This window comes from Microtus oregoni, unplaced genomic scaffold (assembly GCF_018167655.1).
Source record: "Microtus oregoni isolate MIOR12 unplaced genomic scaffold, Mior012 000016F_ref0000370, whole genome shotgun sequence".
NCBI lineage: Eukaryota > Metazoa > Chordata > Mammalia > Rodentia > Cricetidae > Microtus > Microtus oregoni.
The window spans coordinates 28,636,974-28,651,576 of NW_024543075.1; the positions used below are offsets into that span (position 1 = coordinate 28,636,974).

At 38.0% G+C, this 14,603-nt stretch overlaps 1 protein-coding gene across 1 annotated transcript in view; it reads left to right on the forward strand.

Moving 5' to 3' along the window:
• Pik3c2a (phosphatidylinositol-4-phosphate 3-kinase catalytic subunit type 2 alpha) overlaps positions 1 to 14,603 on the forward strand; it is a 106,561-nt gene that overhangs the window by 23,524 nt on the left and 68,434 nt on the right. The window contains exon 3 of the mRNA XM_041666242.1: positions 13,585 to 13,688. Within this exon, the coding sequence (XP_041522176.1) occupies positions 13,585 to 13,688 (104 nt within the window). The remainder of the gene's footprint in view (positions 1 to 13,584; positions 13,689 to 14,603) is intronic.

Here is a 14,603-nt window from a genome sequence, read left to right on the forward strand (position 1 = left end):
GCGCCAAATGTCTATAATCTCAGAATTTAGGAGGCTGAGTCAGGAGAATTGCCACAAATTTTGATGCCAGTTTGAATTACATAGTGAATGCTAGACCAACCAGAGCTAAGACCTTGTTTCAGAATAAACAACAAAACTCCACTGTGCATGTATTATATAATTCCATTTATATGAAGCATTCTTAAGAGGCAAATGAGTCTGGAGAAGTGATTCAGTGGTTAAGAACACTGGTTGCTCTTCCAGAGGACCTCAGTTCCCAGTACCCATAGGGAGACCCACAATGGCCTATAATTCCATTCCAGAGGATCTGACCCCTTCTGGCTTCTAGAGATACCAGGCATGCACATGATGTACTATATATATGCATACAAAACACCCATATGCATTAAATGAATAAACAATTTTTTGAAGGGGGCAAATGTGTAGAAAAAGAAAGCAGATTAGTGTTTACATGGACTTAATTGCTATATGTAGGATAGTGTAACAGTACAGGCTCTTTAAAGTATTGAAACTGTCCTGAAATTGTTGGTCATTGCATCAAATTTTGAATGTCCTGCAGAATTATACGGTTTTAAATGGTTTAAATTGTGACTTTTATGTTCTGTGAGTTTTACCTAATTTTTTTTAAGTGAGGGGAGGGGAAGGAAGGAAGTTAGTCATCCTCAGACCTTGTACTGTAGGGCACTGATGAGTTCCTGCTTGTTTTAATAGGTTTAAACATGCTTTTTTGTAGGTTAAAAATGATAGAAACTAATTCTGTGTATGATGCTACTAGTCAGGGCTCAAGATGTCAGCTGTTTGTAGTTGGTTGTTTGAAAAGGGCAGCTGCCTGGAAAGTTGTAATGTCACTGTCAAAGAAAAAGTGAGCCTTTGATCTTAAAAGGAATTTAAATGGTTTATCATTTGTGGTGAAAAAAACTGAAATTCTTTCTTGACCTTTGGAAATATTACTACATTATCAGCTGTATTGCTCACTCTGCCTTTGTGAACTTATCCCTAGTTTAATTCCCATTATTCACCCTTTCTCCCCCCCCCCTTGTTAAGCTACAATAATCTAGGCCTGGCATGGTGGCACTCTCCTTCAAGGTAGAGACAGATGAATCTTTGAGTTCAAGTTCAACCTGGTTGATGATGTGAATTTCAGGATGACCATGGCTACTGAGTGAGACCCTGTCTAAAAAAATGAAATAAAATTTCGGTTGGGTGGTTGGTGGTACACACCTTTAATCTCAGCAGTTGGCAGCCAAAAGCAGGTGGGTCTTTGTGAGTTTGGAACCAGCCTGGTCTACATAACTAGTTCCAGGAGGACCAGGGATACACAGAGAAACCATGTCTCAAAAAACCAAAACAATAAAAAATAAAATTAAATAAATAAAATAAGGTGTATAGTCAGACTTTTTCATTAGGACTGTCAACTTCCCAATAATGACACAGAGACTTATTATTAGTTATGAAAGCTCAGCCAATAACTCAGGCTTGTTTCTAACTAGCTCTTACAACTTAGATGGACTTTTCCGTTTACGTGCTGCCGTGTAGCTCCTGGCTTGTTACCTCATCTCCTACATGTCATGCTTCCTCCATATCTCCTCCTGACTTCACCCTTCTTCCCAGCATCTGTGTCTGGAAAGCCTCCCTAGCTATTGGCCATTCAACTTCTTATTAAACCAATCATTGACACATCGTCACAGTGTATAAAAAGATTATTTCACACTGGGTGGTGGTGGCTCACGCCTTTAATCCCAACACTCGGGAGGCAGAGGCAGGTGGATCTCTGTGAGTTCGAGACCAGCCTGGTCTACAAGAACTAGTTCCAGGACAGGCTCCAAATCTACAGCGAAACCTTGTCTCAGAAAAACAAAACAAAAAAAAATTATTTCACAGCATTTGCCCCTTTTTGTCTCAATAAAAAAAGGGTTTTAACTCTTAACACAGTAAAACTATATACAGTATGAACAATTATCAGTTAAGAATTACACCTTGATTCACACAAAATGTCCAGTACATTTGTATTTGGCAAATTTCAGATAAAATACTCCATTAACTATCCTCAATGAGTCCAGAACTTTATATCTAGTTTACTTTTTATCATGACTAAGGAATATCTTATCTAGTCTTCAACTTCGAGAACCAAGAAGTATATAATATTACCTGAGTAAACAGGAAGTGCAGAGAAAGCAATTTCCAAAACTATGACATGACAGAGAAATCTGATTACACCAGGGTTCCTCTGTAACACTGTGACATTCATCTTTGGCCTACATGCCAAGAATATCTGACAGACTTTTCTATGAAGCAGGAATTTTTGAAGAACTCTTCTGCCCTGGCTTGGCAAAGTTTGGCACTCACTTTCTTTTGTGTCCTGCTTTTCCAATTTGGACAGCATGCTGTCAGCAGTTAAAGCAAGGCCAGTTTCTTGTCCAGCGACTAATTGCCACAAAGAAAGCGAACTCCACATGGAGGTTCTTTGATGCCCATAATCTTTTTTGAAGTAAATTGATGCTGTCATTAGCAGACATGTCTCATTGTTATGAAAAGCCTTATGTTATTAAAACATTTTAAATGCCATATTCTACAGATCTTTGAAGTGTTTAAAGATCACCTATCTAAAATATATCTTTGTATGACCTTGAAAACATATCTAACATGACTATATATTTGATTGTGATAGATGACTAATAAACTGTATTTCTTTATTATCCTAAATAGTTTTCAAGGACTAAAACTTTACATTTTAAAATGAGCTACATAGGTACAATAACTTAAACAAGAATAGAAATATATAATACAGTATAACAAAAATATTAAATTTGTATCAGTATACAGAAATCCATGCCAATGTAAAATATTTGAGGTTAATGGTTGTTCAGAAGTAGACTCAACAATCCACTCTTTTATCCCATCATTTCTATATTATATCCCCCATTTTTCTCTTTAGGAGATCCCTGAGTCTAATCTTCTTTGTTCAGGGTTTTTTTTTTTTTTCTGACTGTTACCAATAACAATTTGTAAGCAACCCCCTAAACAACAACAAATATCCATAGCACACCGAATGACCAAAAATCACCCACTCCTTCTCTTAGGTATGTAGACATTGTATTCTCTGGACTGCTTCCTGTTGTCTGGGTGCACTGGCAATCTTTAAGGGACCCTGAACAAATTAAGATAATGGTCAAGTCTAGGGGTGTTAGCTGTTGTCCAGTCTCAGTGTGATGAGATAATGAAAGGTTTATCTAAAGTTTTGACTAGAGAAGTCTGTGAGGCTAGATCATTTCAGCAAGCAGACGTGAAGCTATTCTGGACACAGAATTTGAAAGAAACTGCAACAGAGGCATTCTGATAGGCTGGATTTCTGGGCCACCTGTTTTCACTGGTGTCTGGTCCCCTTGCTCTGAAAACACAAACTTTCAAAGGTAACATAATATGTGCATTAACACAAGTATGAACTGTGTGTTGTACACAAGCCAGCCAAATATGATTTTTTTCTTTTATGTTTGAGCAGGTAAAATATATGTCACCTGTCTTGTAGTTTTTCTAGGTTATGTCTTTATGTCTGCAGCCAGGATTTTCAGGGTATCTCGCCTAATCAAATCTGATCTCTATCAACCTTAAACGAATCCACAACGTATTGTTTTCCGTGGAAACAGAAACAACCCCTTCTCCAATGTAAAATATTTCTTGGCTTCCACTTTGTAAAGTTAAGACATTTATAAAATATATAGGCTAGTTTAATTTTGCAGTTCCCATACTCCAATGTCTAACAGCTGTTGTTCACTCATCAATGATCAAAACACTTATTAAGTCAACACAACACAACACAGGATCCAGACTCCCTGTGTGTTTCCCATCTCTACATGGCGTATCCTTTTTAATATTATTTTATTTTCTCTCTAAAGACCTTATCTTATTATTCATAAACTTTTCTATGACTGTACCCATTTTTTACTGTGTCTGTTTAAAGGTTTTCTCTGTCTGGACCGCTTTACTGTGTACCTGCAGCCTTCTCTCTGCATGAGCCATATAAACTGCTAAGTAGCAGCTAGGACCTCCAAAGTAGCTGCACTTAGCTTTTGGCATACTGGTGGCTGGCTCCACCCCACCCTTGGTTCCCTAATAGCCTAACCTCATGGTGGAGGTGCCACCAGGAGCTCATTTACCGTCCCAGCTTTGGGATGTTTCTAGGTCCACACTGATGTAAACACTTCTACTGCCAAGTAACGCATTGCCCACTGCTCAAACCCTATTCAATTACTCAGTAGCAGGGCCTCTAAGAAGATCCTCACCTATATATGCCATTAGTACCAAACCTCCCCAAGAGACTACAGTCACCAGGAAGCCACGTTTAGCTCCATGTCCCAAACTTTTTTTTTTAAAGCTTTCTCAGGCCTATGTGGATATACATGGCTAGACATTAGGTGCTATATGTTCTTGGACTTTTTTGTCACAACTGTTGGCTCCCCAATAATGACACAGTGTTGTAGGAGGCCCTTGTTCATTCCCAGCTACCCAGACCATGAAAAAAACCACACAAAAACTGTATTAATTAAATCACTGCTTGGCCTATTAGCTCTAGCTTCTTATTGACTAGCTCTTACATCTTAATTTAACCCATTTCTATTAATCTGTGTATCACCACTTGTCTCTAGCTTACCGGCAAGGTTCCTACTTTTTTTCCTGTGAATTGAGAATTTAGTAACTTAATTTTATAGTTCAGTATCCCAAAAAAGTAGAGCAAGTTCAAATGGGGAAGAAAATCAAGAAGGCAGCTTGATATCTAATTATCTACAAGGAATCTATAAATAGCTATTTCATAATAGCGACTCTTAGGTTGCAAGCATAATTATAGAAACATTCAATAAGAGTTTGATGTGCAATTTATAAATACTACAGGAATGATTTTTGTATTAAAGTTTCAAGCCTATTATTTACTTAAAATTTTAAATTTCACTTATTATTTATTTGTGCATATGTGTGCATGAGTGTTTGTGGGAGTTTGCATATGGGACTACTATATCCCATGTATCTACTGCAAGTGGTTAGTCTTGGCAGCAAACACCTTTACTTTCTAAGTCATCTTACCTATGTCTTACTAGTTTTCTTGAAATAAAGCCTTGATAGCTCAGGCTAGCCTCAATCTTTCTCCTGATACCAAGATCTTATTCTGTCTGTGAGATCTTATACTGATTGTACATGTACAAGAAGAAAAGTTGGGGGGGGAGGGTTGGTGAACCTAACAACATGAATTCAATCCTCAGAACCTGTGTAAAGATGAAGAGAACTGACCCCACAGTGTTGTCCTCTGATCTCCACACATACACAGTGACATTTATTACAGACACATACACACCCACACACTGACATCATACACATGCACTATAATAACAAAAGAAAGAAAAGAAAGTTTGGTTTATGTAGACCAAAAGGTAAAGAGAACACCAATGCAGACTAACTTTGGAAGCCATTGACCTGGTGCTTTCACATGCTCACATACCATTCATCTCTGGCTGTTTATAAGTATTTCCCCACAATTTAGGCTTTCTGTTGGGAAACAGCATTGCTGTGCCTATTCTCATAATTACTGTAGGTACTTACGTGTTCATTTCCTGTTAGAAATTCTGTGTGTTACAAACCCTACTCTAAAGGGTGTTTTTCTTCTCACTCAGCAGGCTTACTTCCTGTTTCCTCCTTCTGTCTTTTGTTTGGTTAATAATAATCTAAATATTTGAGTGTAGTTTTTGTGTGTGATCAAAACCAGGAAAAGGAACGGCATTAAAACAACCTTTTGGTACTTTAAGCTTAAATCAGACTGGTAGTCAATAACTATTTTAGTTAGTTTGAATACTCCCATGAGTATTAGCAAAATAATGGCATATCAAATTGCAGTAAGCACCTCTCCCTGTGTTAAGACTGGGCAAAGCGACCCAATATTAGGAGTAAGGTACCAAAAGTCAGTGAGTCCAAGACAGTCTCTGTTCCCACTGTTAGGAGTCCCACGAGAGGATCAAATATGCAGGCCATGCAGGCTCCCAGGTTGTCGGTTCAGTCTCTGTGAGCCCCGTAAGTCCAGGTTAGTTGATTCTGAGTTTTCTTTTGGTGTTCTTGACCCTTCTGGCTCCTACAATCCTTTCTCCTCCTCTTTTCAAGAATTCTCCAAACTCCACCTAATGTTTGGCTGGCGACACCCTATTTTTAAAAACAAAAATGTGGTTTTATAAATGTGGATACTGGGTATTTCTAAAAGTTTATTGTATTAGGAGTCAAATTTATATATTATTGGCAGAATGTCTAACATCAATTTCATGTTCTTTCTTTCTTTTTAATTTTTTTTATTTGAGGCAAGGTCTCATATAGGTTGAACTCACCATGTAGCTGAGGTCTTCAACTCCTGATCTTCCTCCTTCTACCTCCCAAATGCTGGGATTATAGGCATGTATCACTGTACCAGTTTCTACCACTAATTTTCTTACCTCTTTCTCCCTCGTTTTTCTCTGATTAATTATACAGAAGGAAGGTTCAAAATGTTTTTATTGTACAGCTAAAGCTAATCACCTTTAATAATTCACCTCTCTGGAAAATTAAATGTAAATAAGGAAGCAGTGCATTTAGTTCTGAAGAATAGCAAATATTCTTAGAGTGCATTTACTAATACAAACTGTGCTTTTATCCCATTTAATTTCGGAGTAGTGTGTCAGGAACTTTAAAACTCATGTTACCATGAAGCTTTCCAATAATTTATCCCTTTATTCTTGGTTTTTATTGTTTGTTTGGTTGCTTGGTTGTTTTGACAAGATCTCAGTCTGTAGCAAATACTGTGCTATTTACTTGTTATATAGCCTGGGCTGACTTTGACCTTGTGTAGTCCTCTTGCCTTAGTTTTCCTAGTGCTGAGATAATAGGTGTAGGTCACTAGACCTAGCTTCCCACTTTTGTTGTTTTGAGACAGGATCTCTCTGTGTAGCTCTGACTAGCCAGGACTTTTTTTTATAGACCATGGTGACTTTAAACTCACAGAACTCTACTTGCCTCTGCCTCCCTAGTGCTAAGGGTGCTGAGATTAAAGGTGTATGCTATCAGGCTCAATCCATACAGTATTCTTGACATGACTTTTTGTTTGTTCTGTTTTTTTTTTTTTTTTTTTTTTTTTGAGACAGGGTTTCTCTGTGTAGCCCTGGCTGTCCTGGAACTCACTCTGTAGACCAAGATGACCTCAAACAAACAAAGATTCACCTGTCTGCCTCCAAGTGCTGGGTTTAAAGGTGTCCCACCATTGCCTGGTGAGACAGCTTTTTTTAATCAGAAGATATACTGGTAAATTTTTGTGCTAAATACATCCCATTTAGGGCAAAGTGCCCCTAAGTCTCTTACTCTCCACACTTTGTCCAGTTATAGGTCTCTGTGTTAATTACCATCTACTGTAGGAAGCTTCCCCATGGAAGGTTAATCTATGAGCAAAATGTCATTAGGTATTACTTTATTGCTATGTTTGTTTAGCAGAATAATAATGATAGGTTTTCCCGTGGGATCCATTACCAATCTAGTCTTGGGCCCTAGGCCTTATTTGTAGTGTCTGGTATGGATTTCATCTCACAGAGGAGACCTTAAATCCAATTTTTTAAAAAATGGCTGATTACTCCCTTAATAGTCATACCACTGTTGCATTAGTGGACAGATCCTGCAGGTTGGTCACTGTTGTAACTCACAGGTTTTGTAACTGGGAGAAATTGATGGTTATTTTTCCCCTCCAGTAGTGTATATATTACCTTCCAAGACTTTGAGCACTAGTCAGTAGGGTGAAGCTCCATCTTTCCATGTTCTATGATGTAAATATGTAGTGTTCATAGCGATAGGTTATGGAAGGTAACCAATAGCATTGTCAATAGCCTGTACTATTGGGGTGAGGGGTGTCTACTGGGACTCCTTTGGCCAATGTTCAAAAAAAATGTAACCTATTTGGTACTGCAGGTTGATTTGGTTTATATGATATCATGGAATATTTTTGGAGTATTCTCTTCCATTTCTGTGTTTTATCTTGATTAGAGCATGAACTGCTTAGACATCTGGGCAAACATTATTCTGAGAATGTCTATTAAAGTATTTTGGGTGAAGCTGGCACTTGAATTGGTAGTCTAGGGAAAACAGATTGCCTGTTTTTTCTGTGAATAGATCTTAACCAACCAGTTGAGGACAGAAAGGCTAACCCCATGCTTAGTCTATAGTGATATTTTGTGTTTTAATAAATAAAGCTTACCTGAAGATCAGAACATAGAGCTAATAGAGGCCAGGGAGTGGTGGCATACACCTTTAATTCCAGGACTCAGTGCCACCATGGACTACATGAGATTGAATCTATCTAAAAAGAAAAATTGAACTCACACAGGTGTTCCCAACATTCAGGAGCCACGCGCCTTTAATCCCAGCACTAGGGGGGTGGAGACAGGAATGATATGGCTGGGTGGAGAGAGGTATATAAGGCAGGAGGAGACAAGCACTGCAGTCTGAGGTTTGGTAGAGAGCATAGCAGTCTGCAGTCACTCTGAGGACAGGATCACCCCTTTGTCTGAGTCTTGGGAGAGGCAGAGTTCCCTTTGACTGAGGGGTTCTTAAAATGATCATAATGGGTGCCAACAATAATCAGGAGAACATCCTTTAGAGAATTCCATAAGTAGGGTTATGCCCAAAACTGTTTTTATCTCTGGAATTTCTCTAATATGGCATTTCTAGAAGAGAACATTTGGGTTATGATCTAAACATTTACTTGAAATTCCAAACATATGTTTACTTGAAAACTCAGTATCTTCTACAGGCATTTTTTTATTCTATGTATTGGCTAACAGCATTAACAGTTTTATTAATTATTGTATCTTTTTTATGTGTTAAGAAAAAAATGATTGAGTGGAGAAATGGCTCCGTGGTTAAGAGCACTTGTTTTTGCAGAGAAACTGGATTTAATTCCCAACACCCCCCATGAAGGTTCACAACCATCTACAACTCCAGTTCCAGAAGATCTGATGCCACAAAAGAAAAGCCATCAAGATTAATGGAAATAGGCTAGTTGACGCTTTTGGTCGTTGGCGTAACACCTAGGGATATAGTGGAACATGGCTCAAAAGGAAGGTATAGAATTGTGTTGTTCCAGAGAGACGGAAGGACTCAAATGGCTGCGTATAATGGCACATGCCTACAATCCCAACTTGTGAAACTGAGGAAGAGGAGGAGCATAAGATTGAGGTCAGGCAGGGCCACATAGTGAGATCCTGCAAAACAGAAATAAAGTTGATGTTATCATTTGAAGTAGCCTAGGTAGCTTTTTTTAAAAACCCATTGTGAACATGAAACTTTTGTAATTACATTATTATCTTTTTTTTAAATATTTATTTATTATGTATACAGTCTTCTCAGTATTCTTTCTGCGTGTATGCCTTCAAGCCAGAAGAGGGCACCAGACCTCATTACAAATGGCTGAGCACCACCATATGGTTGCTGGGATTGAACTCAGTACCTTTGGAAGAGCAGGCAATGCTCTTAACCACTGAGACATCTCTCCACCCCCCTACATTATTATCTTGAAATTGTTCCTGTCTAGTCAAATTCAGTGACTTAATGAAAGGAAGGGCCTCATTAATAAAAGGTATCATGAAAAATACGTACTTTAATTAGAAGTCTAAGCATGCCATTAAGGAGATTGGGAATCTATTCAACAGGGCAGGTTTCATGTCATTGTCTCCAAAAGACCACAGTATTGTTTTCTAGCTTTCTCTGGTTTGTTTGAGTTGGATTTTTTTTGGGTGGGGGAGGGCAGGTATTTGCTTTTTTTTTTTTTTTGGTTTTGTTTTGTGTTTGATTTTGAGACAGTTTTCTAATCTCAGGCTATTCTCAGACTTACTGTGCAGCTGAACCTGGACATGAGCCTCTGATCCTTCTGCCTCTGTCTCCCATATGCTAGTGATTGATTACTCCCTCCCTAAGTGCTTCCCTCGCTTTTCAGTGAGCCCTTTGAGTGTGAGTCTAGTCTTCCATATCCCCATCTGTAAAAACTTGTTATAATAGTACCAATCTATTGAAGCTACTTGATAAGCAAATAAATGCATGTTGATTTTATATAGAGGAGTCTGATAGAGTACCTTATCAGTATTTGTTGCAAGTTATTTTTAAAATAATACTAATAATTTAAAAAGCTTATTTTAGGGAATAAAATATTAAAGTTGCTGCTACTCTTTTTAGATTATTGAAGAAAGCACAGTTTCTCACATTCTTTAAATGTTTTGTGGTGTGTTTTTTAGCAGAAGCAAAATATTCAACAGATTGAACTGATTGATGGTTGAGTACCTTTTCAGCTGGATGTTAAGTTCTATGAAAATGCAAAACTCAGTTTGGTGCTTGTTCTCCAGGAGGTTTTTACACCAAGATTCAAAACAGGATGTGATGGTCAGGGTTTGGTTCAGACTAAGCAGTTAGAGGTGGTGGGGGTGGAGCTAGAAAGATAGCTCAATAGAAAGTTCTTGGCCTGCAAGCATGAAGACCTAAGTCCATATTCCCCATCACCCATGTAAAAAGCTGGCTTGTAACCTCAGTGTTGGTTACAAGTGGGGGAGACAGGTGACTCACTGGCAGAGATTACAGAAATGAGCATTGCTGTTCTTCCATGGGTACTAAGGACCCAAATATGGGTCTTCAGACTTGGGGAATGGAGCAAGGGTCAGTCAGCTCTGAATTCTTTAGAGAATTGAAGTCTTTTCTGTTACAGTGCTTGTTTCTATAACATAAATTAGCAGTGTTAAAGAAAACAGTGGTCTTCTGGTTCAGTGAGAGATTCTGTCTCAAAAAAAAAAAAGGTGAGAAATGGTTAAGGATGGCATCAACCTCTGGTCTCAACATGTGCATGCACATGCCCACACGTACATGAGTGTGCCAAGAGCTGGGGCAGGGGACACTTATGCTATAGTAAGCGTGTAGAAGTGCTATTCATTGTGCCCTAAAAGCCGGCTAGGTTCTTTTTTTTTTTTTTTTTTTTTTTTTTTACATGTTTTGAGGGTAGATGAAAAGGAAGACATTTTTTGGCAAAGAGAAAGTTCAGAGCCGGGGTAAGTCCCATTGTGTTTTGTATGAACAGGATATGATTCAAGCTAACTGGACCGTAGAAGTCAGTGGAAGCGTTAGACAAGTAAGGCTGGAGTAGACAGTGGTTGACTTAAAGAGGTTAAGAACAGATGATTTTTTATTTTAAATTTAATGTAATTTAATTTTGTGTGCGTATTCATATGTGAAAGCCACCCATACCATGGTACACATGTAACACTTGTAGAGATCAGTGAACAGCTTTGTGTGTCAGTCCTCACCTTCCACTGTTTGAAACAGGGTTTCACTACTGTGAACACCAGGCTAAGTGGCTGTGAACTTCTGAGGGATTCTGTCTCCACTTCCCATCTTCCCATAGGGGTACAGCGATAACCGGCACGAATACTCATGCTTTTACCTGGGTGCTGAGGATCCAAACTTGGATCATCAGACTGTGGGAAGGCAGCATTTTATCCATTGATCTATCTGGAGCAAGGTCAGATCTCATTCTTCAGAGAACTGAAGTCTGTCTGTTTCTGTAACACAAATACGTTATTGATAATCGCAGATTGCTGTCAGTACAGCAGCAAGGTTGTGCTAGTTCAGTCTTCCTAGCATGTTATTATTTTGTAGCAATCCTGAACGAACTTTTCTTACAGTTTAATAGAGACCTTTAACAATATGACAGGTTTTATGGAAAACACTGAGTATCTTGCAGAAGATACTTCTGCAAATACAATTTCAGGAGTAGTTCGAAGTCCACAGAATTGAACTGGTGAAACTGAGTACTGAGCAGCTGGGAGGACATTTGCCTTAGAAGAACTTTGTCTTCTGGTTAGTTGAGAGTCCACACCCTCTGTGTTCATTATTCAACAGTTTTCAAGGGAGTAAATACCCTCAAGAACTTCCATCACAAAACAGAAAGAAAGACAGGCTTCAAAAGAATTGAAGACCATATGCGAGGGGTAAATAAGGATTAATATTTAACTGTTAGGTTTGTTTTGGTGTATTTTTGTCATTTGAGACAGGGTCTCACCCTGTAAAGCCCATACTGGCTTGGAGTTCCGTTCTTCTCCTGGTTGAGAGCTACTATGCCTAGCTGTGTTAGGAATTGTTATTATAAAGATTATTTTTGTTTTAGGGGTTTTTTGCATGTTGAATAGTCTCTCTTAACTATCTTTCCTAGGAGTGGTGCTATTTTTACTTGTGATTTTGTCAGTTGCCCCCTCCCTCAAAAACACTATCACATTCTAGCAGAAAGGTCTCTGGCGCCATTTCAACAAAGAAAGCTCTTAAAGTAATTATTGCCCTTAAAATTTTAATGTAAGCATCTTTGTAGGCACCAAGATCATTGAAATCTATTGACTTTCCAAGTTTTATGCTGCTTATTTGTTTTTACATTTATTTATTTAGAGTGTGCGTGCTCAAGCACAAAAGCCAGCAGGTGGTTTTCAAGAATAATTTATCTCTTTCCATCATGTGAGATTGAACTTAGGTTTCTATTCTTGGCAGCAAGTACCTTTACTTGCTGAGCCATCTTTCTGCTCCATTAATTTTTTTATTATTCGTTTGCTTATTGACATGTAGAATATTGAGCCCAGGTCTGTGCCATCTCTCTGCCATTGGGCTAGCTAAAGCTGTGACTCTTTATTCACTTAGTTTAGATTGAAACTATTCCTAATTTTAAAGGAAATTTTATATTTGAAACTTGTGCCAAATCAAATATTTCATGTTGTATATCAAAACACCTCTAAGTGAACTCTACTATTTCACTGTTATTGGTTAACAAATTGATCTCCCTAAATAGTGCAAAAAAATCCTGACCAAATTTAACTTATAAAGGATTATTAGGATATTTGTGTATATTTATTAACATAGGAAAACAATAACTTCTCCTAAAAACTCATTCTCTACCTAAAATGCCAGTTCTTGTAACTTGAAGCTTGAGTTGGGTATGTGGATGTCCTGGTTTATTTATTACACGAGTCTCAAATGAGCACGAGCTCTTTTCTTAAGAGAGACGGCAGTCCTTTAATTTCATTCAGCTGCTAGCTTGCTGAAACGTTCAGAATGGAAAGGTCTTCACTGTTCTAGCTGATGAGTACAGCATGTTCTTAGTTTTTATCAATTAAAACAGTGAGTTAAAACTGGACTTAGTTGGTACTTTGCTAGGATAGAAATCCTCTTTTTCTTGTGTTGCTTTGTTTTCTGAAATGGGTTCATAATTACATACAGGCTGGCTTTGAGTCGGAGATCCTCCTGCCTCAGCATTCTGGGTGATGAAATCCCAGGTGTATGCCAGTTGTAGTTCATGCTGTGAAGCTAAGACAGGAGGATCACTTAAAGTCTGAGGGCTGCCTGAGGTACAGGATAAGGCACTATGTTAAAGAAAGCCACTTTTAAAAGCTCTGCTACTTAAATGATTTATCTCTGCAATTTTGTATAGCTTCATAAAATTAGTTTATGAGGTACTACTATGTAGCATTTTGGAGATCTTTCACTTTTAAAATAAAATCACTTTTTTAATTACAGAAAGACCCAAATGGGACCAGTAGTTTGCCAACTGGAAGTTCTCTTCTACAAGAATTTGAAGTACAGAATGAGGAGGTGGCAGCTTTTTGTCAATCCATTATGAAGTAAGGAATTTTCTTTATAAATTACAGATTCTTTAAATTAAAATGGTCATTTAAAAGATATACTTCGTGTCTCAAAAAACAAAATAAGAGCTGGGCAAGGCAGAGGCAGCGTATCTTTGAGTTTTGGGCCAGCCAAGGCTATATGAGACCTTGTCTCAAAAAAACAGAACAAAACAAAATCCAAAACTTGCTACTGCATGCCAATCCTAAAATTTTTAACTTTTTTTTTCTTTGGGTGGCTAAATTTTGAAACAAACAGTTTCTAAGTAAGACCGGGAGTGAGCTCTGGTCCTCTATTAACAAGTGAAAATCTGGGTTTCATGTGTGTTTCCACACACCTAGAAGGTGCTTTCTTTTGTTTCTAGACAAACTTCCATCTCCTCAAAAAATAAAAATAAATTTATTTATTTATTTATTTGTTTGTTTATTTATGTTTGGAGATGCTGTTCAGTTTGTAGTCTAGGCTGGCCTCAAACTCCCAATCTTCCTGCTTCAGCCTCCTGAGTTCTAGGTTTACAGGCATACATAACCCTGCCCATTGTCTCACAAACTTATCTACCATCCAGAAAGCTATCCCACTTATTTAATAAAAATATGTTTTATAAATATTAGAAAAATTTAGTCCTTAAATATTTTCTCACTCTTGTATGTCTTAGACAGTATTGGTTTTTGTTTTGTTATTGCCGTTTCAGAGATGGGATCTGTAACCCAGACTGGCCTCAAAGTCCTGATTAGCGGAAGATGATCCTGAACTTTTGTTGTTGTTGTTTGAGACAGGGTTTCTCTGTGTAATAGTTCTGGTTGTTCTGGAACTCAATTTGTAGACTGGACTGGCCTCAAACTCGTTGAGATCCTCCCGCCTCTGTTTCTCAAGTGCTGGGATTAAAGGTGTGCACCACCACTGCCTGGCTGATC